Here is a 27,668-nt window from a genome sequence, read left to right on the forward strand (position 1 = left end):
TTATCAAGCTCCACAAAGAAATGAAAGACAAATCCAGACACACTTTGTAGCATATAGTTTTTGGTTTGCTTAAGCAAACTTATACGGGGACTGGGATAGTAGTGGATATACCTAGAATATGCTTGGATATTTTAGGATATTCTACCATCTAATGGTTGTTATTCATTTAGATTAATCTTGTATTTATAATTTATAAACATATTTATAATTTATAAACTTTTAAAAACCTTTTCTAGTATATTCTTTTTTGTTCTACCATCTAATGGTTGATATGCAATAAAATTAATCTTGTATATATAAATTACAAACATGCTTATAATTATAAACTTTATTTGATCAATTGGATTAATAAGTAATAATAACACTAGTATTAAGCAAACCAAGCGTTGCTACATGCATAGCAATTTATTTAAAATTTAATTAGTTGCAAAATTAGGTAATTAAATTATGTGGTCTTAATTAGGAAAACTTCTGGGAGTGGTTTTCTTTGGAACAATAGTTAGGGTTTGTATATTAAAGATAAATAGTTTTTAGTTTCTTGAAGCAAATGGGGATGGTAGTGGATATATCTAAAATATGCTTAGATATTTTGGGATATTTTGCCATCTAATGGTTGTTTTCATTTTTACTAATCATATATAATCTGTAAACATGTTTAAAATTTTTAAACTTTCCTAAACATTTCCTAGTGTTTTCTAGTTTATTCTATTATTTAATAAGATTAATCTTCTGTTTTATATGATAGTAAATAATAAGAAATATTATTAAGAATTATTAGTCTAGTTTGCAATTAGAGTATAAATATTTTCCATTATAGTTTGATCCTATAGCATGAATGTTTTTTAGTATAGTTGAGCTATGTTTTGTTAATTAAAAATAGTTTTTTGATCTGATATATGAAACATGGGTGGCTTTGTAACTTTGCCACCTCTTAAGTTTGTAGCATGTTTACTCCTTGAAAGAGAAAAAAAAAATGAAAGCCTTTAGAAGAGAATAAAAGATTGCATACCTCTTATTGCAAACATGAAGGACAAAAATAAGAAAAAAAGGTTGGATTTGGAAAGAGTAAAATTAAAAAAGTTTTACCAATCATATTGTTGGGGTGCTCTCATGATCTTGCAATGCATGACTTAGTCTGGCCATAGGGCAGCTATGCATATACAACTAACTATGGCAGCTATAGTGTTGGCCATGGTAGTAACAACACTTATTAATTTTTAGGGTTTAGGGTTCAAGGAAATAGTTGAAGACATGTTTTAATCTATGTGACTGCAAAGAGAGGAGATCCATTGGGATATTCCCCAACATACTTCATCATTCTCTCTCATGTAGGATTCTTCTTGTGCAATTCAAGAAAGACTGTGGCCTCCTAACTCAACTAGTTGGTTTTTCTAGCCAATGAGCAAGTTGGGTAGCCTTGGATGTGCTCATCCTTTGCTGTAGTTGCTTCCACATTTCTTGGGGGGATGCCCAATTGTGCCATATGGCAAATTTGGGATATTTTTTGGATATATGGGCAAATGATGCTAGTATCACCTTGCAGCAGAATTCATTATATGGGCTGATGCATCATTCTTCCCATTTGCTCAGCTCATAATAGGCATGCACAAAGAAGTGTTGAAGTCCACTATGGCCTGCCATAAAGACCTCTTTATCAACCTCTTGCACTTCACTTAGCAAAGCTTTCTGATCAAACAACTTCCTGAAGGTTCTTGACATTACAATCATGGTGAACTAAAAGCCCTTGAAACTCCTCTGAATACCTTCTCAATCCCTGTTCACCCATTTGATCCGTGGGTTCTCCTTCCTGTTTGCCAACCAACCTTGTACCTCTTTAGTATGCTTTTGTCTCTGCTACTCCTCATACATTGCACTCTTCTCAAATCTTTAGCAAGGTTTCCATCTATATCTTTGCTGATGGACTAGTAGACTCCAACCTTATTCATCACTTGTCTGAAGTCTCATAATTGATACCTAATGCACTTTGCATTTCCAAGTCAGCATCGAACTTATGCCTTTGTTCAAGCATGTTTGCAAGTGCTAATGTAACACAATGATAATGGTCATGTGATGCTAGGAGAAGCTTTCATTTGCTTACTAGCACTGGGTAAGATGACCTTGACATAAAGGACCTTGGTATCTGATAATTCACCTTCAAAGGCAAGCCAAAAGAGGGCAAGGTCTTCCTTGAGAAAATGTGGAGCTGACAAGAATGTCAAAGACAAAGGACAAATGAGCAACTAGTGTAAATAGTTCACAGAATCATTAGAAAGAATTGTTAAAGTTCCTCTAGTATGCACACTATTTGGATCTGGCTTGAGACCATCTAGTAGGAATGCTAAAGACTAAAGAGCTACTAGTGCAAGTAGGTACTGAAATTGTTAGGAAGAATTTTTAGAGTTTTTTCAATATGCAGACCATCTGGAGTTAGCTTGGGATTATAATACATGTAGAGGTGGTTCTCAATTTGGCATTTTTGTTCAACATTAGAAACATGTTGTCGATATATAGCTCTAATTTCCATTAGAACCATATTGTAGTATTATGGGATGAGATTTGGATATATTATTACCATTAATCCTTTGAACTTTGGGGGATAAATAGGGATAAAATAACTACTAAGAACTTTCTAATCAAGCAATTGCCCTTCTTTTAGTTGGATTAAAAGAAGAGAGATAGAGTGTGTTATATATAGTATCAACATGGGTTTGATTTTTATTAATTAGTAGCTACTTAAAATATAATATACCCTTACCCCTAAATTTAAAATTGTATATATATTAGGCATCCATGTATATGTCTTTCCTCTTATGGAGCATCCACGGATGAAGGCATCTATAGTATGGGTGGATGATTAATTGCTTCGTATAGAATAATTAATTTATATATTAAAAAATATTGATAAATTCAATGTGGAAATAAAGGTGCTAATTCACTTTAACTTAGTAAGGGTTGTTAATCAATAATCAATAAAGACATTGACATCTCTAAAGGGGGGTGTAATGCATGTGATCATGGGATAAAATTTAAATATACTATTACTGTGGATCCTTAAAATTTTAGGGGATAAGGATGAGAAAAGGAAACCGAACGGAACGACAAGCATTACCCCTTTTTTAGTTAGTTTAAGGGGAGAGAGATAGAGTGCGCTACATATATATTGCTTATATAATAGTTGCTCCAAGATTAGAGCTGTTGGATGAAGAACAAAAGTTTGATAATAACACTTTAATCATCATTCTTGTAATTGATTGTTATAGAGAATAACAAGATCAATGGTAATCATGAAAAATGTTAGATTTAGATGAGAAAGCATGAGATTTTTAATATCATCATAAATGCCTATGGTGGAAATACTCCTTGAGAGCTGCATTATCCCATAAAATATTAGTGTGAACGTTATTAGTGTTGGCATTGACATGATCAAAACAATCTTTATCTTAATAACTCCTAGTGCTGTAAAGCTCTACAAGGAAATGAAAGAGACAAATACTACACCTGATTTATATTTTAGTTTCAGTAGGCTACTATTAGAAGGAGTCAAGGTCCATCACATTAGCTAAGTTTGGAATATCACCTTCATTTTTTACCATCCTAGCTATTGTCCACATGGCTTTTTGCCATTTAGTAGGTACCCTTCTTCATCTGGCTTCTCTAGTTGCTTCAACTTCTTCCTCTATAGGTAAGCCAAGGTCTTTGGGATGATGATGCCTTCAGAAGAGGTCATCTAGGAAAGTAGCTCACACCTGAGATACAAACTCCTTAACTTCCTCCATGCCTTATAGTATCACCTACCTTATCTCAATGCCCATGCCATCGCCTTGCAGTAGAATGCAACACCTCCCTTCTGCATGTTTGTTACAAGCTGAACAAATGGGAAGCATGATGCATTAGCCCACACAATAAGTCCACCATGGCCTGCCATAAAGACCTCTTCATCAACCTCTTATGCTTCATGTTAACACCCAGCAAAGCTCCCTGATCGAATAGCTGCCTAAAGGTTTTTGACATTACGACCATATCATTCTTCAACCTCATAGTGAATTTAAATGAAACTACATTGAATAACTTCCCAATCCCCATTCACCCATTTGATCCATGGGTCTCCTTCCTATTTACCATTTTATTCCTTACACCCTAAGCCAACTCTACCTCTTTAGTATGCTATATCTTGTTCCAAAAGTTGTTGCTAGGTCTTTATCTTCAATGAGGTTTTCAGCTATGTCTTTGGTGATGGGCTTGTAAACTCTAAGCTACTTGTCTGAATTCCTCATCATTGATACCTGATGTGCTCTGCATTTTAGAGTCAGTGTCCAACTCATGCCTTTGTTCAAGCATACTAGCAAGTGCCACTGTAATATGATGACAATGGTTATATGATGCTAGGATGGGCATAAATCTGATCCTCATATTATATCCAGTGGGCCAGTGGGGAAGGTAAAATTAAAAGTAAAGGCATCTCAACAAAAAGTGATTATACCATGGATCTATACATTTTTCCCTCCCTAGTTTTTGCAAAGTGTGAGGCAAACAATTCCACTGTAGGGGTAATGAGTTCTTGCATATTTGAAAGTAAAAATGCACATTAGTAGGCTTGAGAGAGAGATTTTCAAATTTCAGCATCCTCCAAAACCCTGAGTACAGCCATTTCTAAAAGATCTTAAAAAATATTCTCCCACTAGTGCGAGTTTCCTTCACACTTTCATTCTCTTTTGAAATAGTCAACAGTGGGAAGTGATGACATTATTATTATGCCTTTTTCATTCCTCTACGACACTTGGATAAGCTTTCATTTGCTTATCAGCAGATGATCCCGATATAGAGGATCTCAGCATCTGGTAATTCATCTTCAAAAGCAGCTTCCCCAAATGGCAAATTTGGAGCTGGCAGGAATGTCAGGACAAATGAGCTGAAACATGATCAGGAAGAATTGTTAGAGTTCCTCTAGCATGCACAACATTTGGATCTGGCTTTAGACCATCCGCCTGAGAAACAATGGCCATGACAACTGCGGCCAGTCATCAGCGAGAAGCACATATAATTCTCACGCGCCATTCACGCGCCAAACTTTTAGGGCAGATATTATCAACTTTTAGGACAAAATATTAAGAGACTTTCCTTTTAGGGAAGTATATTCTAGAATGTGGTGGAACGAGGTTCGTATGCTCGCCTCTTTCGCTTTCTCTTACACGAGCAGAAGGATCCCGTGCTGTGGCGCCGGCGATGGCCGCGAGGAGAAGCTGATGAATCGCGTGCTGGAGAATGCCGAGCGGAATCCAGAGTCTGTGATCCAAACCATGGATGCGTTTGCGAAATCGGGCACCTGGTTCATGTCCATCGGCGATCGCAAGGGTAAGATTCTCGATGCCGCGCTCCAGAAGAGAAAGCCGACGCTCGTGCTGGAGCTCGGATCCTACTGCGGTTACTCGGCCGTGAGGATCGCGTCCCAGCTGGCGATTCCAGGCAGCAAGCTCTTCACTGTGGAGATCAATCCTCGCTATGCCGACATTGCCAGGCAGATTATCGATCACGCAGGTAGGGCCATTCTTTATCTGTACATTCCTCACTTCGAATATCTCCAGGCCTGTCTTCTCAGATCCATCAGCTTCCGGGACCTTTGAGCACTCACATCGAAGCTCTCCAGCTTGCGCTCAAGAGCTCCTCCTTCGATTTTGTTTTCATGGATCATAGCAAGGATTACTACTTGGAAGACTATCTACTGCTCAAGAACTTTAAGCTCATTGGAGATGGCTCTGTAGTCTTCGCGGATAACTTGGGATTCCCTGGCTCGCCACAGTTTTGGAACTATCTCCACAGGGGGGAGGGCCAGGAGCTAGAAACGGAGTACCACCAAACGAAGGTGGAGTATCTTGACTGGATCAATGATACAGTCGCCATATCTACCGTTCGTGGATGAATGGTAAGTGAGCTACAGCGTTTTCTTTCTTGTTTCAAATGCTTGCTACCATTCTCAACTGCAGTTCTCTAGGTAGCTACCTTTCCTTTTCGATCAACCTGCCAAAGAAAAAAAAAAAAAAAGAACCCATCTCAGTCGTGAGTCGTGACTGATGTTACTTAAATGACAGTGGAGTTTTGGTCCCACATATTGCCAACCTCTCGTGAAAAGGTTTTGAAAGGTTTCTCTCTGGATCTGATGTATTTGTGATTTGAGCAGGAAGGGGGGATTGAGCGCTTGCACTTCAGTCATGTGGAAGGAAGTCGTCACTTTCCTGTCGTTCGGAAAGTTCATGGGGGGATTTTTCTTCCATGGCTGGGGTGGCGATGGCAGGGAGGAACAGCTGCTGGAGTATGTGCTCAAAAACGCGGAACGAGGTAACCCCCAGTCGGTTATACAGGCTGTGGACGAATTTGCACGCTCCGGCACCTGGTTTATGAACGTTGGAGAGGAAAAGGGCCGCATTTTGGACTCGTCAATCGCCAAGAAGAATCCTCAGCTCCTTCTCGAGCTCGGGACTTACTGTGGCTACTCGGCTGTGAGAATGGCAGCAAATCTCAAACACCCCGACAGCAAGCTGATCTCGCTGGAGCTCACTCCTCACATCGCTGACATCGCTAGAAGGATCATCGACCACGCAGGTTTGCTTCTTGCTTTTCTTTCGTGGCGAGCATTCCCCTCACTACGCCAAACTTTCTTTCAGGGCTTTCGTCCAAAGTGGAGGTGCTGCTGGCGCCACTGAGCCGTCAGATCGACACCATAAAGTCGACTCTGGCCAAGACGAACGGGCAGTGCTTCGATTTCGTGTTCGTGGATCACGATAAAGACTTGTACTTGCCGGACTACTTGCTGCTCAAGGAGAAGGGTCTCATCGACGAAGGGAGCGTGATCTTCGCGGACAACATGGGATTCCCAGGCTCTCCAAAGTTCTGGAGCTACATCCAATCGCATCCCCAGGAGCTGGAGACCGAGGTCCACAAATCTGCCGTGGAGTACATTAGTTGGATCCGCGACACAGTGACAGTCTCTACGTTCCACAAGCTCTAAGAGTCGATAGCTAGTCAAATAATAGTCAACTAAGTCAAATTAATTTACAGTCCACCAAAAGAGTCAAGATACGTTTCCACGTGTCGGTTTCTTCTAGAAACACGTAAATGGCGGTCGCCCTAACTGGGTTGTGCAGCTCTTTCTTCGCAGTCACTGGCTAGCCGTGGCGGTGAGGCTCTAGAGGGCGTGTAGCGCGTGATTGGTTCTATTAAAACCCTATTTCCCCATTTTTTTGCTTTTTAATCGAATCTATTGATCAATCTTTTAGCTATGGCGACGGATCATGCGCAGCAGCAGCAGCAGGAGGAGGTGATCGAGGTAAGTTACAAAGCAATGCAATGCATCATAGCGTTAGAATCACACTGTAGAATCATGGAGCTACTTTTTTCTCTTGATTGAGTGATTGATCGATCGATCGATTGGTTTCTACAGGAGGAAGAAGTATCCTCGCCCAAGCTTAGGTATCTGGGATGCTTCCAAGCTGCCGGGCAAAAGGCCACTGGCTATGTCGCGACGATCTACGAGCTCGCGAAAGAGAATTCCGGGCCGCTCAAGCCCGGCGTGGATAGCATCGAAGGAACCGTGAAAACAGTCGTGGGTCCTGTCTATGACAAGTTTGAGGGCAAGCCCATGGAATTCCTCGAGTTCCTGGACAAGAAGGTACCCGATCCATAGGAAGGTTTCGAGATCTTTGCTAACGCGAGAGCGTTTTCTCCAATCCAGGTCGGGGAGACGCTCGTTGTGCTGGATCAAAGGCTCCCTCCGGTAGTCAAGGACACGACCCAGCGCGCGTTCGATGTGGCCAAGCAGGCGCCCGACGCCGCCAAGACCGTGGTCGCGGACGTCCAGAAGAACGGCCTCTACGAGTCCGTGCGCGTCTACTACGTCAAGTACGAGCCCATCGCCGAGGCGTGGACGATCGAGGGGCTCAAGAAGCTCAAGACGTTCCCGGGCGTCCCGCGCTTCATCGATCTGGTAGCTCCCTCGGCGCTCTTCGGCGCCGAGAAATTCAACCAGATTGTCTCCACCTTCAAGGATCGCAACGTCCCACTGTCGGGCTACATCCCGCTCGTCCCGGTGGAGAAGATCGAGCAGGCGCTCAGGGCGGATCCGCGCGAAAGCCCGGTTGACAAACCTTCGTCGTGATCTAAAGTTTCTTCTGTATAACTTAATCGTTTTGAATATTCGCGATTATAACTTCTAGATTCGGATCGTTTTGGAATATACTCGAGACTAGTTGAATCGTTTTGAATATTCGAGATTATTAGAATCGAATCTTTTAGAATATTCAAGATACTTCGAACTGTTTGGAATATTCGAGATTATTATTATCGCTGGTGGACGATGAGCTCCAGTTTCTTTGGTCGCTTGTAATACTTGAGTAGCAGCGAGGAGCAAACCACGCTCACGGACGAGGCGGCCATAGCACCGGCGATCCATGGTGGAAGCCGGAATCTCGAGCAAGGATAGAGCACCCCGGCCGCGACTGGGATTCCCAGGACGTTGTATCCCAGAGCCCACACGTAGTTGAGACGAATCCTCGAGACGTTTTCCTGGACAAGTCGATGGCGGTGACCACGTCTTCCAGGTGGCTCTTCATGAGGACAATGTCCGCCGCCTCAATCGCTATGTCGGTGCCGGCACCGATGGCCACTCCAACGTCCGCGGCAACCAGAGCCGGGGAATCGTTGATACCATCTCCGACCATCGCGACCACCATGCCCGCGCTCTGAGCAAACGAGAAAGTTTAGCTGGAGGAAGAACAAACTTAAGAACTTACTTGCAACTCCGTCACTCTGTCAGCCTTTGCTTTGGGATCGGCCTCGGCGATGACGTCTTTCGGCTGGATGCCAACTTCTCTAGCAACGGCGAGAGCTGTGCCTCGGTTATCTCCAGTCACTATGAGATGTTCATCAGCTTGAGTGTGGAGATCACGGCCGGTGCCTCTGGTTTCATCGGGTCTGCGACCGAGATAAGGCCCGTGAGTTCTCCGTCGATCGCAACCAGCACGGCGGTCCTGGCCAGCACCTGAACGTCTTGGAGCTGCTCTGAGGCTTGCGGAGGAAGTGATGCTGCTCGAGTGATTCTTGAAGTCTCAGACCTTTTGCGAATTCAAGTATCGCCTTGGCCAGAGGATGCTCGCTGTTAGCCTGCGATAAAACCACACTTGTTAAACTGCTTTTCCTCCACACTAGAAAAAATGCTGCAGAAGACCTTCAGAGCAATGTACCGAAATAGCTTCGTGTTAACAACACTCGGCTCTCCTTTCGTGAGAGTACCCTTTTTCTCAAACACAATGCAGTCAACCTGGAAGTCGTTTTACCATACTGATGTTATCTCGCAGTAAGTAAATTTCTTACCTTGCGTGCAGCAGCACCTTTAATAAGGACGCCTTGCGTGGCTCCTTTTCCAGTTGAAACCATGACAGCAGTAGGCGTGGCCAGCCCCAAGGCGCAAGGACAAGCAATGACAAGCACAGCAATACCAAACTGAAGTGCTAGCTCGAATTCACCCATGCTCGGTGGGATCCAAGACTTGGGATACCAGCTAGATTTCCCAGCACAAAACCAGAAGCTCCATGTGAGAACTGATGCGCCAACAACCTGGAAAATGAACCATGAGCCTGTTATGATCAGCAAAAAGCGTATGCTTACCATGGAACGAAGTATTGAGATACACGGTCAGGCGAGTATCAGGCGTGAGATTCGTAAGCTTCGCGATGGCTTCAGACGTTTTCCCTTTGGCCAGAACCTCCAGGAACTTCCAGCGGAATAAACGATATGAGAATAGAACTCGTCTCGAAAAAGTCTGTCCCTTCAAGCGAGTCGTCGCAGATCTTAAAGCGGAGTAGACAGAGTAGAAGTACGCAGCATTCGTCCCGAGAGCTATGAGAACGTCCATGTTGGCCGAACCATGGCGTAGAGCATTGTAAGCCCCGACGTAGAACCGCCACCCGATGACGAACTGGACAGGCGTAGACAAAATCCATCTCAGTATCTGCCCGGTGAGCATGTTGATCACCTTCCACCCGACGTATCTCTTCATCGTGCCCGGAGTGTACATAAACACCATCCCCAGGAAGAACACCGGAACCGTGAAGACAATGCTCCATAAGAAGAGATTCCAATAGTGCTTGATCTCGCTCTTCATATCCGCTCGACGATCTGCTCCCATAGCCAAACTCGCCTTGTATACATGCGCCGGTCCTGTCTGCTCGATAATCTCTATGAAGCATCGCGGGCCTGTTAAGTCGGGATCGTAAGAAACCACCAGCCTTTCCTCCTTGAGAAAAAGCTCCACCTCCGTCACCCCAGCCAGAGCCTCCAGCGAGGTGACGATGTTTCTAAAGCCTTCCCGTGAATGCACACCTTCCAGCTGCAAATGGACCTTGTTTCTTTCCTCTCCAGCGCTCACCAGCTCGGCCACGAAGCCAGCCTCCTCCACGGCTTCGATGAGTTTCGAGTAGCTAACCACGCTGGCGTCGTAAAAGAGTTCGGCTTGCTCGGTCGCAAGGGCCACCACCGCACTCACCACCCCTGGGATTTTCCTGAGCGCCGCCTCAATGGCACCCGAGCACGACGTGCAAGTCATACCTCTCACCCGGATCCGGCACACTGATTGCTCGATAGAATCTTTCAAGACGGTCGCGTCGAATCCAGCGTCAACATTGGCTTCGCGGATAGTCTCTACCTGGAATGAACAAGGCAACAAAGACATAAGACCAAAGTTCTTCGCTTAAAAAAAAAAACACTTACTTGAACAAACGCTGGATGAAAGACGACCTGGGCTTGGATCACTGCCACCCGCCTCTTTGATGCCCGGGAGCCTCTTGAGGGCCTTCTCGATAGATCCGGCACAGGCAGTGCATTCCATGCCAGTTACCTTGAAGAACACGCTCTGGGTTTGCGCGGCGTAGATGTCCCGCCTGGGCGGACAGGGAGGATACTTCGGTATGGACGGATAGCGAGCGAGCAGGGATTCCGAAAGCGAGGACTCATCGCGATCCTTGGGTAAAACCATGTAGATGCCGCAGCTCGACATTGCCAGCCGCGCCACTGGATTGATCGACCTGGACATCGAAGATGAAATTTCAGGACGAAATCCTAGACTCCTGGAGATTTCTACCATACCCTAGGAGCTCCAAGATTGAAGAGAATGCGCGCCTTCGCAATGCGTGCCGGGAGCTTGGGTTTGAAAAAAGCCCTCGATAACAATCTCTACCGTCGATACGAACTAGCCACGTGGCAAGATCTTATATAAAGATCTTGCATATTCTCTTATACTAAACTGCCCTAAGCTGCCCTATCCCACATGCTCAAGCGAAGATGAAATTTTCCACTTTATATAGCGGTGAGTTCATGAGGTAGGTACTTCTTGGGTTGTAGAGTATGCATCTGATGACCCGTCTGTGTGTCTCGAAGTATAAGTCATATTCCGACCCATGGTGTTTTGCAAATTTTTCTTACTATCCGGAAGAATGCGAGTTCTTCCTTTTTCTTTCGGGAGGTTTCTTCGCTCCGGACAATTCGTGACAAAAGCAAGCATAAAATACTCACACTGATCAAGTGAAACGCATTGAAGCCACACAGGAAGGAAGAACTTTAATCGCATGGCCGGGGAGTCGCTCGTGACAAAATTCGAGAACCAAGTGATCTTGAGACATCCTCATGGCCATCGTGTTCTAAGATCAATTTCTTTTTCGAGAACCATGGTTAATCACTTTGCTCTCTAAAAACGAGGATTCCCTCTCGGAATTTCTCGTAACGATGGTGGCTTTTACGAGAAGATCCAGTGGAGCTTTTGGAAAATTCCATTTAAATCGCCGGAAAGCTCCAGATTGCCCAACGTTTGGTGGTATCCACGCATCCTGGCCGTCCAAATTCAAACGTAGGGATCCGTTCACACTGGATGTTTTGTTTTAGCGTGTGTTTAAGAGATTTTTTTTATGTGTTTCAATAAAACCCTTGCTTGCGATCGAGCGGCAATGTTTTCGGGGCAAATCCCTAGCTCGTCGAAAAGTAAGAGCGTATCGGCAGGGCAGGGCTAGATCTAGGCGCTTGGAGCTGGGCCTAGCGGGATCGGTGCTGTGAGCTGGGATCAGGCGGCTGCGCCTGGCTCTGGATCTTTGCTGGATCGGCGCTTCTGTGAGGTCGAAAATGCCGGATTTCCTAGCCGGGTGAGCGAAATTCTGGCTCCTCGATTCTTTCTAGGATGTAGAATGGGGGAGATTTAGTTCTAGGTTTGAGCGATAGACCAGATTTTTTGGCGCTAGTGAGCCAAGATGGAGAATCTTCGCGTTTTGGCGGAGTCGATGCAGCAGGCATCGGCGCTTCTATCCGATCAGGAAGGAGAAGAATCGCTGGACCAGTACTCGAGTTTTCTCAGCGTGGTAGCTCTTGGTAACACTGTGAGTACTCAATTGGTTTTCGACTGTATCTCTCTTAGATTTGTGGAATGCAGGGCGCTGGAAAGTCAGCGGTTCTAAACAGCTTGATTGGCTACGCAGTGCTGGTAAGTTCTTTTTTTTTTTCATCTCGGATGAAAAGTCTCTTTTGCTTGTGCAGCCAACCGGAGAGAATGGGGCAACCCGTGCACCTGTGACTATCGACCTGGAAGCTGACGATTCAGGAAATAAACGAGGGCTTACAGTACAGATGGAGGGCAAGTCTATGCAAGTTTCTGCAAGTAAGCTGGCTAAGGAAGCTTTGTCTTTGTACGAGAATCTAATGTGTTTTGTCTACTCCAGCCGACATACGACATTCTCTTCAAAACAAGTTCGGCAGAATGTCAACCGGTGCTGTGAAGGAAAATATCCATTTGAAATTGAAGTGTTCTTCAGGTAGATGTGGCAACCGATTGGAAATGTTACGCTAACTAAGCTCTTTATGTAGCACCACCCCTGAAGCTGGTCGATTTGCCTGGGCTTGAGAGTAGATCAGTTAGCGATTCCCTGGTAACAAATCATATCTTTGTGGTCTTAGTCACAGTTGATTGTTTGATATTGCAGGTCCGCGAGTACATCGACAGCAACGATGCTCTTCTGCTCGTTGTGATTCCTGCTACTTCTGTGCGGGATATAACGGGATCGCAGGCCCTGAAAATTGCACAGGATATCGACCATGAAGGTTTGTTCTTGTGCCAGTACGGGTTTCTAGCTTAATTCTTTTCGTATTTGTAGGCTCAAGAACTGTTGGTGTCATCAGCAAGATTGACCAAGCGGCTTCGGATCCCAAAAGCTTAGCAGCAGTTCAAGCTGTTCTATCCGGACAAGGGCCGTCGATCACATCTAAGTTCACATGGATAGCTTTGATTGGTCAATCCGTCTCGATTGCTGGAGCTCATTCCAAAGACGATTCTTTGGAAACTGCTTGGAAGGCGGAAATGGAGTCTTTAAAATCCATTCTTGGCGGGGCATCGTCAAGTAGACTTGGAAGATCTTCGTTAGTAGAGGCTATTGCGAAGCAGATTCGGCAACGGATGCAACAGCGTCTTCCCAGCCTCCTTTCCAGGTTTCTTCAAAGTCTGTAGCTAATGGTTATAATTTTTGTCTGCAATGTGTTCAGTCTGGAAGGGAGGTCACAAGACGTGGAGGAAGAGCTGGTAAGACTTGGTGAAAAGATGGTAGAAACGGAAGAAGGTACACGTGCGGTAGCACTAGAGCTTTGCCGTGAATTTGAGGACAAGTTTTTGGAGCATATCAACAGTGGAGAGGTGAGCTCTGACTTTAATCTTTTAATCTCCATATGCTTACGTTATATACAGGGAGGAAGTTACAAGGTTGTTACGAGTTTTGAAGGAACGCTACCAAATAGAATAAAACAGCTTCCACTTCAGGAGCTCTTTGACTTGAATGGTTTGAAAAAGGTGACCGAGCACGTGTTTTCCTGTACCATGCTAAACATTTTTTATAGGTCGTCTTGGAGGCCGATGGATATCTGCCTTATCTTCTATCACCTGAGAAAGGTTTGCGGGAGCTTATTCGTAGAGCATTGGACCTAGCAAAGGATCCGGCTAAAAGCTGCGTTGATGAGGTAATTATAAAGCTTGAATGTTGTCAAAAACTTCTGATATTTGCGGAGTAAAGGTGCACAGAGTTCTAGTTGAAATCGTTTCATCCGCAGCATCGGCTACTCCTGGTTTAGGAAGATTTCCACCTCTAAAACGCGAGGTATCTTCTTCTTTTCACTTTTTTGAAGCGCAACGTCTAAAATATTCTTCTTACAGATGATATCTGTTGCGAGTTCTGCGCTCGATGAATACCGTACAGAAGCTAAAAGGATGGTCGTTGATCTTGTGGACATGGAAAGAGCTTATATTCCACCTCAACATTTCACGCGGCTTGTGCAACGCAGGTAAGAAGTCGGTTAACCAACGGAGAGGCTCTTTACGCTTTTTACTGTACAGGCTTGATAGAGTTCGTCGAGAGGATGAAGTGAAGAATAAAACGATGAAAAAAGCACAGGAAGCCGAACAGGCAATTCTTAACAAAGTAAGCCTCTGCACTTCTATATATTTTTATTGAGTAACTTTCATGCAGTCAACATATAACCCTGCTGCTCAAGCTAACGGGTCTTTGAAGTCCGCAAAGGACGGCGATGGAAAGGACGTGCCGGAGAGTTCAGGCGCGGAGAAAGATAAAACTGGTAACTGTTTATGTTGTCACCTGCTGTTTCTGATAAGCTTTTGTGAAGGCTATTTGTCAAAAAGAAGTGCTACAAGTGCAGATACATGGAATAAGCGATGGTTTGTTCTGAATGAAAAGTCAAATAAAGTAGGTAATGTACTGTTATTGGATCTGATTTTATAGTTTTTGCATTTTAGCTTGGATACATGAAAAAACCTGACGATAAGCGTTTCCAAGGAGTTATCAACCTTGAGGTATATACGATGCATTTGTCTTCGCCTGCTTATTGTTTGTAATTTCAGGAATGTTTGATTGAAGAGCTGTCTGAGGAAGAATTGGCAGAAGGACGTCCTTCTAAGTCTAAAGAGGCTTCAAAACAAGCCAATGGCCCCGAGCCTAATCTCACCATTAAAATAAGCAACAAGGTTGCTTATAAGACTGTTCTCAAAGGTAGATCATTATGTACTGCTACATGAGACTGAATTGTTGCTTTTACTGCAGCTCAACATGTTGTTGCTCTCAAGGCTGAATCTATGGCAGAAAAAACGGAATGGATGACTAAGTTGAGACAATGTACTGATCAAGGGAAAGGTTCGTCAAAAGCAGTAGTCGAAGTGGTGACTCCTTTGAGAACGAGCATGTCTGATGGTGCATTGGTATGAACCCGACGTTTGCCTCTTTCGGGTGCTAACTTTGTTGCATCCAGGATACTGTCATTACGAGAAGAGCAGATCCAGAAGAAGAGCTTCGGATCATGGCTCAAGAAGTTCGTGATTACGTGGAGGCAGTAATGAACAGTCTTTCAGCAAACATCCCCAAGGTACGCTAGCAATTTGTTTGTGAATGCTGGACTAAAAATCGCTGCAGGCAGCAATATTTTGTCAGGTCGAAAGGTCCAAGGATTCAATGCTCAGCACGCTGTACAAGTCCATAAGGTTGTGGAGTTCTCCTTAGTTATCCTTCTTCTAACATTCAGCCATACAGTGCACTTCCTACTCCGACTATAAAAGAGCTCTTGCAAGAGGATGCTCAAGTAAAACGTCGAAGAGAGCGGTGCGAGCGCCAAGCGTCGGTACTGTCGCGACTTGTAAGACAATTGAGCAACAATGAGGCGCGAGTGACAATGAGCAACGGATACATCGAGGGAACACAAAATGGTTTGCCTCTATATATTTCATACTTGTTGAGCTCATGAGAAAGTTTCGCCGCAGGATATCACGGTGGAGACGATTGGAGAGTAGCATTTGAAGAAGCAGCCAATTCTCCCTCTCCTCGAACACCAAGCGGCTTTTCTTCGTCTTCGCGCAGGTCTTTAACACCCCACCGCGGTGAAGCTCTAGAAAACGGCGACTCTTCGCGAAGAACTCCAACCAGGAGACCTCCTCCTCCAGTTCCAGGCATCGGGGCTCCAACATACAGACAATAGAAATCCCGGTTTTCTCAGTAAAGTGATTCTTTACATGGCTTGGGACGTGATATCTTACCTTGAGTTCCTCGTTTCTTTAGACAGCCGAGAGTAGCGCATAGGCGGCCGAGTCGTTGGGATCAACCGCGACAACGTTTCGTGCTACTGCCTCGGCTCGTCTCACATCCTTGTGAGTTTTACAAGCCGCTAGAAGCGTCATCCAGGAGACAAAGTCTGGGCAGTAAGGCATCGAATTCACAAGCTCCTCGGCAGCTTCTAGTTTTCCAGCCCTTCCGAGAAGATCGACCAGGCAAACGAAGTGATCCAGCTTGGGAGAAACTCCATACTCGGCGACCATGGTGACGAAGTAGTGGACGCCATCGTCGAGGAGGCCGCCGTGGCTACAGCCGTTAAGAATGCTGACGAAGGCGACTGAGTTAGCAGGAAATCCCTCGCATGTCATCGTCTGGAAAGTTTCCCGCGCTTGGCCGCTATGCCCGTTGTGGGCATATGCCGACACCATGGCAGTCCACGTCACGAGGTTCTCGCGTGGCGTGGCGGCTAGTACGGCCCTCGCCATGGCCAGGCTCCCGCACCGCCCGTACATGTGGATCGTGGCCGTTGATACCACCACGTCGCGATGGAAAGGCTCGTGTGCTGTGAGGGCATCGACGTTCTTGCCGGTAGCGAGGTCTGTGGCGCCCGCGCACGCGTCCAAGACGCTGATCACTGTCACGGCGTTTGGCTCCACTCCATCCAGATCCATCCTTTGCAGGAGGCCAAAGGCTGGGCGCGATTGGCAGCACTGGGAATGCGCGGCCGCCATCGCGTTCCAGGTGATAGAGTTCCGATGTGGAGCGCGATCGAAGAGATTTTGAGCGGCATCGGCGTTCTTGGCCTCGCCATAGGCCCAGATCATCGTCGTCCAGGTCACAACATCGCGATCGGCATCGGGCATCGCATCGAACAGGTTCTTGGCGTCGGTAATCCGGGCCTTCTGAGAATACGCAGCGATCATCGCGTTCCAGGATGCGACAGGCCGGGGGTGTCGTAATCTCATGTCGAAGATTTCTCGCGCTTGACCCAGCTCCCCGCATTGCGAGTGGACCTGGATCATCGCGGTCCAGGCGATTGGATCTTTGAACGGCATTCTCTGGAACACGATCTTGGCATCGTCAGGGCTGTGGCAGCGATGATACATATCCACCAGGCTCGTCCCAAGCTCCACTCCACAATCCAGGCGATTCTCGGTGATAATCCTGTCCAGGCGGCGTCCTTCTTCCAGATCTTCAGCGTTTCCACACGCATCTAGCGCATTCACGAAGGTAATCTCGCTCGTCTTGCAGCCGTCGAGGCACATCAATCGGAACAAACGCAAGGCCTGAATGTTGTCCCCGTTCTTGGCGTAGGTGGCGATCATCGCATTCCAGGACACAACGTCTCGTCGCGGCATCTGATCGAAGAGGCTTCTAGCACTCTCCAAATCTCCTGCGCGAGAAAAGCCCGTAAGCATCGAATTCCAAGAGGTACAGTCCTTTTCTTTCATCGATTGGAAGAGTTCCATGGCTTCTTCCAGGTGCCCATTCTGGGAATATGCCGCGAGCAGGATGTTCCACGAGTAGACATTCCGGGAAGGAATGGCATCGAAGATTCTCCTGGCCGTAGCCACGTCGCCACACTTGCCGTACATCTCTATCAGCGAGTTTAGCAGCAGACGGTCGTGGCTATGCGCTGTTAGGACGATCTGGGCGTGAATGTTGTGCGCCTGGACGAGATCCTTGCAGCTCTTGACGAGGCGGAGGTACGATCTGAGTTCCAATTGCTGGCGATCGCCCAGATAGGTGCGCTCCATTGATCGACAGCATATAGTGGCGATCAAAATCGACGGCCGAGATCCGCAAGACTGTTAGTTGCTGCCACGAGTCAAGTTGCGAGGGACAAAAAGGGGTTCTTGGGGTTGGGAGCTGGCGTCTGGAGCAGCAGCGATGGGGCGGCAGCAGCAAGAAGTGTGGCATTTTTTCAAACCAGTCCCAGGTGTGATCCAATCCTTCGACGCATTGACGGCTTCCGCTATTGTTTGGTTTTGCTAGGAGGCATGGCTGTGGCTGACATCGTTCAAAGGGATGTCACAAAAGTCACCGTCGTGGGAGTTGGAAACGTGGGAATGGCTTGCGCTACATCCATTTTGTCGAAGGTTTTGTCTTGTTTCTTGTTTATTATTGTCTATCTCATCTGAGGTTTTACTGCACAGAGATTGTGCCGCTCGTTAGTTCTCATTGATGTTATGGGAGATAAGCTCAAGGGCGAGATGATGGATTTGCAGCATGCAGCAGCTTTCAATCCAAATGTTGACATTTGTGCGAGCACCGATTACGCGTAATTTTTTTTGGTAAGCACCAGTAGTTTTTCTGACGTTTTGCCTGGGCAGGAACACACGTAACTCTCAGATTTGCATCATCACGGCCGGGGCGAAACAAAAGAGTCACGATGAATCTAGGCTTGCTCTGGTAAGCGAAGATATAGTAGAGATATTTGTAGTGACTATACAGCTTCCTATTACAGGTCCAAAGCAATGTAGAGCTGCTGAGGAAGATCATTCCCGAACTGCTCAAGTACAGTCCTGACACGCTGCTATTGGTGGTCTCGAACCCCGTGGACATCTTGACTTACGTCTCCTGGAAGATCTCGGGACTTCCTGCGAGCCGGGTGCTTGGTAAGTTGATGTGTCTTTTCATCTTCTAAGAGATTTTGATCCTGCAGGAAGTGGCACGAATCTGGACTCGTCGAGATTCAGGTTTCTGATATCCAGCCGTATGGATGTCAGCTCAAAGAACGTGCACGGCTACATCATAGGCGAGCACGGTGATAGCAGCGTCCCTGTTTGGTCGAGCGTCAACGTTGCGGGGGTGCCTCTTCTCAATTTTATTGAGAAAGAAGGACTTGAAAGCGAAGTTGAAAAGATCAACCAAGAGGTTAGAGTGTACCAGCAGGGATTTTCTTACTCTGTTTCATCTCGTCCGCTTGAAACAGGTGGTGAAGTCCGCTTACGAAATTATCAAGTTCAAAGGCTACACGAACTGGGCTATTGGGGCATCCGTTGCGGACATCGTTCACAGCTTGATTCGGTACTGAATTGCCAACTCTTTCTTTTATGTCTTTGTGGCTGATGGGCTTTGTCGTCCTGCATCCAGAGATGAAAAGGCGATCCATCCGGTGTCAATCATAGCGAAAGGAAGGCATGGCATTGAGCACGATGTGTTCCTCAGCCTGCCGTGTGTTCTTGGGAGGAACGGCGTCCTTCATATCGTGGAACAGACTCTCACCGAGAACGAGGTTCTCAAACTCAAGGAGTCTGCTCAGTCACTCTGGGATGTCGTCAAGAATGCGGAGCTCTAGAGCTTATGCTGTGATTTCTTTGTCCTTTTTTCTTTTCGTTTTATGACAGCGGCTTGTCGTTACTGTGCATTTATTCTCTAGGGTTCTCCAAGGAGCTAGGAGCGATGGCATGCGCCTTCTTCAATCCTGTAAGCTGGGTTCTTTCTGCTTCTTAAAGTTTGCTAACATTTCTTTTTTTCTTTTCCCCTACGCAGTGTGTGGCGACTGGTGCTAAGAATGTCTGCTACGCTCCAGCTACATCGTCTTCGCCGCTCAAGCTGGTATGCATGAAGCAGCCCATGGACGAAATACGAAAAATGTCTGATGGAGCCATTGAGGAGGCTCTGGAAGGCGTCAGGGAGAAGCTCTTGGCAATGCGTTCCTTGAAAGAGGGGGAGAGGCTGCATAAGCCACGGACGTATCGTCGTCTCCAAATCAGAGTAAGCTCGGTGGGAAGAGTCTCTATGGGTGCTGAGTGTCGATTTGTGGACAGTTCTCTCGATTGATGGCTGTGAAAAGAGAACGAGATCTGGAGCGGGGCATCAGGCCGCTTGAGTCGAGAACGCTGCGGCGGGCTTTCCGGAGGAGCCTGCTCTTGGATTTGGACGTCGAGAACCCGGAAGAACAGTCACAGCAAGGCTCTCTCGAAGGTACATACTTCGATCAATAGAAGCCTCGATGCTTAAGATGATTACGGTAGAAATATTTTTGATTTCCCATGGCGATGCTGTTGGAAGATAAGATCCTGGAACTTTGTTCCAGTTACCAACGAGGGAATGCTCGTAGATCCAGCAGTTGCCTTGGTCATCATGCTTTTTCCAAAGCATTTGGATTCGAGAGTTTATACAAGTTCTACTATATATGCGTTTTGTTTCAAGAGCTTTACTCTCTTCTTTAGGTGCGTTTCTCTTCCTCTGGCTTGAGGATGTTTTTCGTGGCCTTCGCAAAGACCTGCACAACCATGACCAGAAGTCTGTATTTTAGACATGAAACCCGATGCTGCTCGTCGTCGGTCTTGCAGTCCTGGCGCTCTTTGCAATCTACAGCGATTTGGTGGCGACGATGGCAGTGCCAGAGAACTTGGCAGCGGCACTACCACTGGCAAATGCTAACCAAGGTAAAACTTGTCTATAGGTGCTCGCTAATGCGCTCATGAATGATGAATGTGAAGTGGAAGGAGACCGGATTGGACGTCTCTTTTCCTTGAGATAAGAGGAGGCTCTTTGTAGGTTCATCCATTCTTTTTACCAAAGACAATCCAGAAAACCATATCTTCAAGCAAAAGCAAAAGTTCAAGGTGGAGCTATGGCGGAAAAGACTTATCATGGAAAAGAATCGAAACTTTAGCTGCCTCCATTGCCAAAGACTTACACGTCGTGCAGTGAGCGAAAGCAATGCCTTCCTGCCACGATCCAACCCCGGCTTGCTGATAATCAGCGAGTCTTTCAGCACGTAATTCTTGAGGCTTCAGTCCTGTGAGCTCAAACTTTCTGGAGGGCCATCCCTGTCACTAATCAGGAACAAGGACTAAATCTCTAGAACACTTAGGGCAAGAATCTGTCCACCACTCTCGCGGGAGTGCGGCATTCCTCGAGAGTGTTCGCAATGAGCCTTGATCTCGCTTGCATTTTGCCCCGATCGACTAAAAGAAATCAGTTTCCATTAGTGCCAAGGTCAACGTAATTCCAAACCACTCGGGAATTCCCATGAACAGGATCCTGGCCCCCCGTTCCGGTAGGCGTGGATCATGGATGCAAATGAGGAGATTTCCCAGTGTGGAACGCGATCAAAAACGGATTTTTTAGCTTCCATCGATCTGCTGCTTGAGCTCGAGGACATCAAAATGCTCCATCGCCGGGGCATTCCAGCTTTCACTTCTTCCTGGAGGCATGAAGCGCATGAAGAAGCAAAACTTTCGAGCATGGCATCGCTCGCTTGCGTGTCCAAGATCGGCATCTTCTCAAACACACTCTTGCTCTCCTTAAATTGCTCGCAGAGCATCACGGTCCAATTTCCCACGGAATTCTTTCGAACATTCTCCGGCTTCCACGAGGCCGTCAAAGACGGCCTTGGCGTCCTCCACATCGCCGCCATAGTACGCCAGTGCCCGCCTCTATTGCGTTTTAAAAACGAGCGCATTGGTCAATGCGCCATGTCGTGAAACAAATCTAAAGCGACAAGATGCTCCTTGCCGGCAAATGCTAACACCATAGCGTTAGATGCAATGGCGTCCGAATATAGACTCATGACTGGCATAGCTTTACAATTGTTTTTTAAAACCTGGAGAAAACCATACTCTATGTGTTGGCATAGGGAAGCACAAAAACCCTTTGTAGGCACCACATTACCATACATAATAGATAAACTCGTGATCTTCCTATATCAATGGAACTTACTACCAATTCTTCCAGTCTCGAGATGCCATGAAAATCAATGTTACAAATATATGCTGGACAGGAGCATCGATCTCTTTTTCCATAGAGCATCATCAGCGATCAATCCAATCGTGAGTTATGAAAGTTTCTGGATCATCGTCACGGCTCTCCGAGCTGGATTTAAAAACTATATGACGGGAAGCGAGCTTCTAAATATGATGATCATCATCCTTCTCACCGGTCGTGCTTGCCGAGCAAGGAGCAACGTTTCGTGGGTCCAGACATTGCAGAAAGATACACAGGAGAGGAGCACGTATTTCGTACTCCACTCCCGCGGGCGAAACGCCATTGTGGTGATGAGCTCCTCGGCAATTTCAAGGCGGCCGGATCGTCCGAGGATGTCCACCATGCAGCAGGTGTTCTTTGAGAGTTTTGTGAGATGATCTCGCACTCCGCGCTGAACAGCAGATGCGCGCTAGTTTGCTGTGTTTGTGCCTGATCTGCAATAGGAGCTCTCGCAGCCAAGAAAAAGCAAACGATCTGTCATCCAATATCAATAGTAATAGTCCAACAAAAAATGATATTATTCTTTTTGCCATGGGCAAACAATGTTATTGCTTGGAATCAGTAGGTCTAGAATGTCCTGGTAGAGTTTTGCTTTTGTTCCATTCTCCCGATCTCCACATCAGCCTTGCTTGTTGAGCGGGCATCACCTTCGACTTGTTGGGCAGGCTTGCGGTAGCAAAAGTACAAGATCATTTGGAAAATTCCTCCAGCCAGCCCCAGTGTATTTGGAATCTAAGAATCCAAAATACTAAGATTAAGAATGCTATTAACAATCAAACTTACAATAATGTAGATATCCATAAGCAAAAAGGCATAGATGGTCCAGAAGGAGCTGTTGATCAGCACCATGAGTGACAATAGAAAAGGCATGTATTCATTGCTTTTAGTTTTGATCACTAGCCACTGCAAAAGAAAGCACAAAGATCAACACCCAAAGATCCAAGGAAATCAATTTATCTCACCATAACCGATAGTGGTGCATAGTACATTCCAATGTTGAGAACCACGCATGAAATCCCAAGGATGGTAATCCTGGTGGCTTTACTGTGAACACCAAGGATCACTCCTGCGCCCAATGCAGCCGTGGCCACAATATCAAACACGAAGATGCCCAAAATCTTTCTCTGCGTAATAGAACCAAAGATCATCAATGACTATTTCATCCGGAAGAAAGAAAAAACCCCAAAAAAAGGAGAGATATTTCCTTGGCTCACCCGAGCAGCCCAGGACGAAGCATAGTAGAGGAAGAGGAGAATGTAGACCGTCTGGATGACGATCCCGGAGCTATTGATGGTCATCACCAGGACGTTGCCCTTGTTGACGGGGAGGCCGTACAGGACCCAAAGCAAGCAATTAAGCAGGGTGGTGACATAGGGTATCCCAGAGAAGTCGAGGGTGGATTTCTTCTTCCTGATCGTGTTGAAAGTTTTCCTGGGGGTGATTGATTCGATTAGCACCACAAAAGAGATCAGCATGCATGCAGGTGATAATCTGATTGAAAAAGTCCTCACGCTGGTACGAGGAACAAAACGAGTGCGGCAATGTTGCCGCAAATCCCAATGATCGTATCGGCTACACCCATTGCGCGAGGACGAAGAAGAAAAGAAGAAGAACGAGTAATTCACGGGGCACAGTGCTAGCACAATTAAGAAAGCTGGAGTTCCAGTTTTTGTAGCCTGGAAATAATCTTATCCACAGAATAAAATGGCGCTAATGGCATGCAGCGGAATATCCCACCCGAGCGGAATATCCACCGTGGGGTGCTTCCTTTTCTTTGCTTTGCAAACCCTAGGAAGGGCGCTGGATGCGGGAGGCGAGCGCGCTCCACAGGCATGGTTTTTTTAGGGCAGGCGTAGGGCGCGATGGCGAGCGCTAGTGTGGAAGCGCAGGCACTGCAGCCGGAGGAGGCGCCGACCGCCCCTCCCACTTCTCCTCGTCCGCCTCTTGTTCCTCCGCCGCTGCCCGACGAGCAGGCGGACGATAGCAGGACGTTCCCGCTCGATGTCTCCAGCGCTGGGGCGGATCTCCTGCGCGGCACCGTCCAGACCAAGCTCTCGGAATTCATGGGGAGCTACACGGACGAAGTTCTTGCGGTATGTTTTGCCTCTGCTTCTTTTGCTCCGTTTGTTCATTGAGGGGAGGGAATGCAGGAGTATGTGGTGGTGCTGGTTGGGCATGGGAAGCAGCAAAAGCAAGCTACTGCGGACCTCGAGGCATTTCTCGGCGTTCAGAGCGAAGCGTTTGTGTCCTGGTAAGTTTCGTCTTCCTTTGTATTCCAGACCGGCGCAGTGGAAGTGAGAAGTTTTCCAGAAGTTTGTCGGGCTGTTTCCAGTTTTAAAAATTCTCTTATTTTCTTGATTGTAGGCTTTGGGAGCACTTGACAGAAAATCTGCACGTTTACACCAAAGCAGGCGAGAAGAAGGCTGCAAACGATGCGCTACCAAAGGTACATGGACTTGCTTTTGGTGAGTGTTTTTGACGTGCGTTGTTGCGTTTTCTAGGATACTCCGGAGGCTAAAGATAAAGGAGAGAATGAGAAGAAGGAGAATCCGACGCAAGAGAATGCAAAGGAGGAGAATCATGTGACAAAGCGGGAGCCGCAAGCCTTGCGTCAAGAGCTAAAGCGTTCCCGCTCTCCAGAGGGTTGGGCGAGAAGGAGACGAAGTCGAGCGGAAGATAAGCCTTCCGCTATCGAGAGAGTTTCTCCTCCTCCTGCTCCTCCTGCTCCTCCTGCTCCACGATTGAAAGCTTCTCGGAGGCTACTTGAGTTCGCAGTCAGAGATGCCGTGGCTCCAGTTGGTGGCTCTAGAAGGGTGGCGGACGCAAACACAAAGCGGCTTAGATCTATTGTTGCAGGCTCGGCTGACCACGGTACGAAAATTCTGACCTTTTGTCTCTTGCCTTTTAGCTGACATGGTTTTCAAACGTAGAAAATGCGGGCGCTCCGTTGGACTCGAATGGCAAGCTGAAGGCACGGCCAGCTATAACAAAACCTGCAAAGAACTCGCCAGCCATGATGATAGCTCTGAAAGCTGCGGCTGCTGCTGCTGAGGACGTAAACAATAGGAAGGCGAGCAAGCCTGTTAGTCGATTTGCTGCGAGCATTTGGGATCGTCTTGGACACAAGAGTGATGAGGATGATCAACCTGATCAAGACCTTGACGATGCTGACGAGATCACGGAAAAGATGGAATATGTGCATGTAGACAGCGCTCCACGGAATAGCAAGAGTGACCGACACACGCGAAAGAGTAGAACGGCGGACAGGCTTGGCTTGGTAGAACGACGTACAGCGGATACTGCTATGCCGCCACCACCACCAGCATCACATGACGCTTATGATCATGGGGAGCAGTTTGAGAGGCGGATTGAAGAGGTGCCTGAATCTCTGAACAAGAAAGAGCCTTCAAAACGACACACCTTGAGAAAGGAACGTCGCCAAAAGAAAGTGGAGGAGCCTCTGCAGTACAAGCGTGTGTTTCATACGGACGACGATACCAAGCACAAGGATATCTTACCATTGGAGAGAAGAACTAGTGTAGAACAGGAAAAGCTTGTGGATATACCCAACGGAAAGGGCCAAGATTTGCAGGTATACATCGTAGTATTTTTGTTTTTGTCTTGATAATCTACTCCTGTGTTTCCATTGTGCAGGATGTGACGGAGATGAAGAGGAGAATGCGGCAAGTGGAGCTTGAAGTAACTAAGTTGCGGACAAAGCAAGACGAAGCTGCCAAAGTTTCTGAAAAGTCCTCGGCACCACACCCTCCTGCGGCTACTACTAACATTCCTAGTGTTCCAGCTGCCACTACGTCTATGCAAACCGCACCTTTAACAAGTAAGTTACTCTGTTCCTTTCTTCTCTAGGAGCAGTCTCAAAATTTTAATTTCTCTTTTGCGAAACAGGTTTTAAAACGCCCCAGTCCTCATCAGATGATACTGATTCCAAGGTTATTCTGGTGACCAACGTAAGCAGCTCGCTTTTCTCGTTTATAGAAGGGTTACCGTTTTTATCTGTTTCCAGGTGCACTTCGCGACCACGAAGGAAGCTATTTCCACGCATTTTGGTTCCTGTGGCGAGGTTGTAAAGGTGACAATGCTAACGGATGGAGTATCCGGCAAACCCAAGGGGTGCGTGCATTGTTTATATTTCTTTTTTCAACACCATCTGAAACGGTAACACTCACAGGTCTGCGTATGTGGAGTTTTCATCCAAGGACGCAGCCGACAGGGCCCTGTCTCTAAACGAGTCGAGTTTACTTTCGAGACCCATACGGGTAAGCCTTGTGTTTAAAATGGGAACTCGCTCCGTCATTGACACTTTTCCCCTTCTCAGGTAGCTCGAAAGGATGCTAACGTAGCAGAAACCAGTAGCCCAGCAGCAGCAGTCATGCGGCCTCGGCCACCAGTCCGAATGCCCATGAGAGCAGCGTTCCCGCGAGCAGCGTTTATGAGGGGGTCACCGTATATGATGAGGCCACCGCCCCGTCTGGTAAGGCCTCCTTACCCCGTAGGTGCTCCACATTTACAGTGGAAACGAGATGGTGGCGCCAGCCAAATGGGGCCGTCGAGCGCAGCAAAGAATGGCTTTCGGTCAAGCGTGGGGCCGATCAGACTGAAGCGGTCCCTTTCATATGTCCGGCCAGTGGTACCAGTGACACCGACGCCCCCTGAGGCAACAGCAGCGCCAGCGGCAGCAGCAGCTACAACGGCAGCGGCAGGAACAGCGGCAGCCTTGTCAACAAGTACAGAGACTCAGAAAGGAAGTTAAGGTGGAGAACGAAGTAAGAACAACAGGGAAAAAACGAAGAAGCGATGGAGGAGCTAAAGCTCTCTCTATATACTGGGTTTCACCTGAAGATGAAAAGGCTGCGAGTGTTCTACTGGAAGAGAAAAGTTTTGGCAGCATAGCTTTGCTCGGGAATGGGGGGAGGGGATGGATCGAAGCTGTGGCGGTGTGATGGAAGGAGAGATTTCGGAGCTTGTTCCTACGGTGATTTGTATCGTCGGTGGTGATTTTTACGAAGGGAAAAGCAAGCCGGCAAGTTTTCTAGCTGTGGTGGTGGTGAAGATTTGTGGGAGGCATATATTTTGTTTGAGTGTTTCTTAGATGCTTTTTATTTAACTTAGCCTGGTTCTTTGATTTGTATGGTTGTGTCAAAGGATCTTCCAGCTATTGGGCGATCAATCAAAAAATTCTTATATACTCTTCTCCCCTCCTTTTTTTATTAGAATAGTGTTCTCTACCACTACTACTAACGTGACCATCATCACCTCCACCTGGAATTAAATGTTGGAAGAGCGGTCGTTATCGTCTCTAAGAATCATCGTGGAATGGACGTGCCTCCCTGCGTGCCCGGATTAACTTAGTTCTATCACTAGACAAATCAAAAGAAGATCAAACTCAGAATTCTTACTCTAGCTTGCAAACTTAGAAATCAAACACAGCTGGTTTGATGATGCCCTTTGTTGCGTGAAAGATCAAACTATAGGAATGTGTATTGTACGGCGTAAAATAACTCGAGGGTGGCAAGTTTGTCAATATGTAGCCAGCAGTGGCATGTGGGGGCAGAGAGATTTTAGTTTGCGCAACGTCAAAACCGGACGGCGACGATTCGAATGATCCGGGCGGCATATTCGCCCGCCACCTTTTGCAGCATCTTTAACTTTTCTTTTGTAAGGCCGTCATGTGACCGCGCGCGAAACTTAAAACTTGAAAAATCGAAAAGGCTTTTACAAACTCCCACATTTAAAGATGCGGTGGGGGGTGAGTGCTAGTCACGTTAAAATGCCCAGGTTTTTTTACCCGCGGCGCGCCAC

At 46.6% G+C, this 27,668-nt stretch overlaps 8 protein-coding genes and 1 pseudogene across 10 annotated transcripts; 6 read left to right on the forward strand and 3 right to left on the reverse strand.

Annotated features, from left to right (window-relative positions):
- The first annotated feature begins 5,116 nt into the window (after positions 1 to 5,116).
- On the forward strand, positions 5,117 to 6,127 carry LOC112343477 (catechol O-methyltransferase-like). Of its 2 annotated transcripts, none has more exons than XM_024666988.1 (3): positions 5,117 to 5,535; positions 5,583 to 5,920; positions 5,982 to 6,127. In XM_024666988.1, the coding sequence occupies exons 1-2, from the start codon at positions 5,142 to 5,144 to the stop codon at positions 5,915 to 5,917; spliced, it is 729 nt and encodes a 242-aa protein (XP_024522756.1). In that variant the 5' UTR covers positions 5,117 to 5,141; the 3' UTR covers positions 5,918 to 5,920; positions 5,982 to 6,127. The 2 variants fall into 2 exon arrangements, with proteins under 2 accessions (XP_024522756.1, XP_024522757.1); XM_024666989.1 differs by having other exon boundaries at positions 5,990 to 6,127.
- A 6-nt stretch (positions 6,128 to 6,133) lies between these two features.
- Positions 6,134 to 7,070, forward strand: LOC9640884 (catechol O-methyltransferase). Its single transcript, XM_002993250.2, has 2 exons — positions 6,134 to 6,597; positions 6,660 to 7,070. The coding sequence occupies exons 1-2, from the start codon at positions 6,207 to 6,209 to the stop codon at positions 7,001 to 7,003; spliced, it is 735 nt and encodes a 244-aa protein (XP_002993296.1). The 5' UTR covers positions 6,134 to 6,206; the 3' UTR covers positions 7,004 to 7,070.
- A 35-nt stretch (positions 7,071 to 7,105) lies between these two features.
- On the forward strand, positions 7,106 to 8,208 carry LOC9640856 (stress-related protein). 2 transcript variants are annotated; one of them, XM_024666990.1, is made up of 4 exons: positions 7,106 to 7,205; positions 7,272 to 7,321; positions 7,436 to 7,663; positions 7,727 to 8,208. In XM_024666990.1, the coding sequence occupies exons 2-4, from the start codon at positions 7,274 to 7,276 to the stop codon at positions 8,147 to 8,149; spliced, it is 699 nt and encodes a 232-aa protein (XP_024522758.1). In that variant the 5' UTR covers positions 7,106 to 7,205; positions 7,272 to 7,273; the 3' UTR covers positions 8,150 to 8,208. The 2 variants fall into 2 exon arrangements, with proteins under 2 accessions (XP_024522758.1, XP_024522759.1); XM_024666991.1 differs by having other exon boundaries at positions 7,136 to 7,172; positions 7,727 to 8,204.
- On the reverse strand, positions 8,140 to 11,169 carry LOC9640857 (annotated as a pseudogene).
- Positions 11,170 to 11,946: 777 nt separating this feature from the next.
- LOC9640885 (dynamin-2A) lies at positions 11,947 to 16,103 on the forward strand. The gene is made up of 22 exons (XM_002993252.2): positions 11,947 to 12,410; positions 12,464 to 12,514; positions 12,568 to 12,688; positions 12,750 to 12,842; positions 12,895 to 12,956; positions 13,011 to 13,128; positions 13,182 to 13,512; positions 13,567 to 13,714; positions 13,766 to 13,867; positions 13,915 to 14,034; positions 14,088 to 14,171; positions 14,228 to 14,355; positions 14,408 to 14,492; positions 14,541 to 14,646; positions 14,695 to 14,774; positions 14,825 to 14,881; positions 14,930 to 15,077; positions 15,129 to 15,283; positions 15,334 to 15,447; positions 15,495 to 15,562; positions 15,612 to 15,784; positions 15,839 to 16,103. The coding sequence occupies exons 1-22, from the start codon at positions 12,285 to 12,287 to the stop codon at positions 16,051 to 16,053; spliced, it is 2,685 nt and encodes an 894-aa protein (XP_002993298.1). The 5' UTR covers positions 11,947 to 12,284; the 3' UTR covers positions 16,054 to 16,103.
- Positions 16,104 to 16,129: 26 nt separating this feature from the next.
- On the reverse strand, positions 16,130 to 17,884 carry LOC112343484 (pentatricopeptide repeat-containing protein At4g02750-like). Its single transcript, XM_024667019.1, has one exon. It carries the CDS (start codon positions 17,882 to 17,884, stop codon positions 16,130 to 16,132), a length of 1,755 nt encoding a protein of 584 aa, XP_024522787.1.
- A 93-nt stretch (positions 17,885 to 17,977) lies between these two features.
- Positions 17,978 to 20,269, forward strand: LOC9640858 (L-lactate dehydrogenase B chain). Its single transcript, XM_002993253.2, has 10 exons — positions 17,978 to 18,066; positions 18,123 to 18,226; positions 18,284 to 18,408; positions 18,461 to 18,539; positions 18,595 to 18,745; positions 18,793 to 19,004; positions 19,063 to 19,157; positions 19,224 to 19,556; positions 19,623 to 19,847; positions 19,901 to 20,269. The coding sequence occupies exons 1-8, from the start codon at positions 18,018 to 18,020 to the stop codon at positions 19,426 to 19,428; spliced, it is 1,020 nt and encodes a 339-aa protein (XP_002993299.2). The 5' UTR covers positions 17,978 to 18,017; the 3' UTR covers positions 19,429 to 19,556; positions 19,623 to 19,847; positions 19,901 to 20,269.
- A 1,747-nt stretch (positions 20,270 to 22,016) lies between these two features.
- LOC9640859 (bidirectional sugar transporter SWEET5) lies at positions 22,017 to 23,430 on the reverse strand. The gene is made up of 5 exons (XM_024667020.1): positions 23,360 to 23,430; positions 23,063 to 23,279; positions 22,811 to 22,972; positions 22,632 to 22,751; positions 22,017 to 22,322 (listed from the first exon to the last, which is right to left on the reverse strand). Exons 1-5 carry the CDS (start codon positions 23,428 to 23,430, stop codon positions 22,017 to 22,019), a joined length of 876 nt encoding a protein of 291 aa, XP_024522788.1.
- Positions 23,431 to 23,626: 196 nt separating this feature from the next.
- LOC9640886 (nucleolin 1) lies at positions 23,627 to 27,063 on the forward strand. The gene is made up of 10 exons (XM_002993254.2): positions 23,627 to 23,941; positions 23,999 to 24,099; positions 24,213 to 24,294; positions 24,350 to 24,719; positions 24,779 to 25,440; positions 25,503 to 25,686; positions 25,755 to 25,816; positions 25,873 to 25,979; positions 26,038 to 26,125; positions 26,185 to 27,063. The coding sequence occupies exons 1-10, from the start codon at positions 23,711 to 23,713 to the stop codon at positions 26,617 to 26,619; spliced, it is 2,322 nt and encodes a 773-aa protein (XP_002993300.1). The 5' UTR covers positions 23,627 to 23,710; the 3' UTR covers positions 26,620 to 27,063.
- The last annotated feature ends 605 nt before the right edge of the window (positions 27,064 to 27,668 follow it).

Source organism: Selaginella moellendorffii, unplaced genomic scaffold (genome assembly GCF_000143415.4).
Source record: "Selaginella moellendorffii unplaced genomic scaffold, v1.0 SELMOscaffold_152, whole genome shotgun sequence".
Lineage (NCBI taxonomy): Eukaryota > Viridiplantae > Streptophyta > Lycopodiopsida > Selaginellales > Selaginellaceae > Selaginella > Selaginella moellendorffii.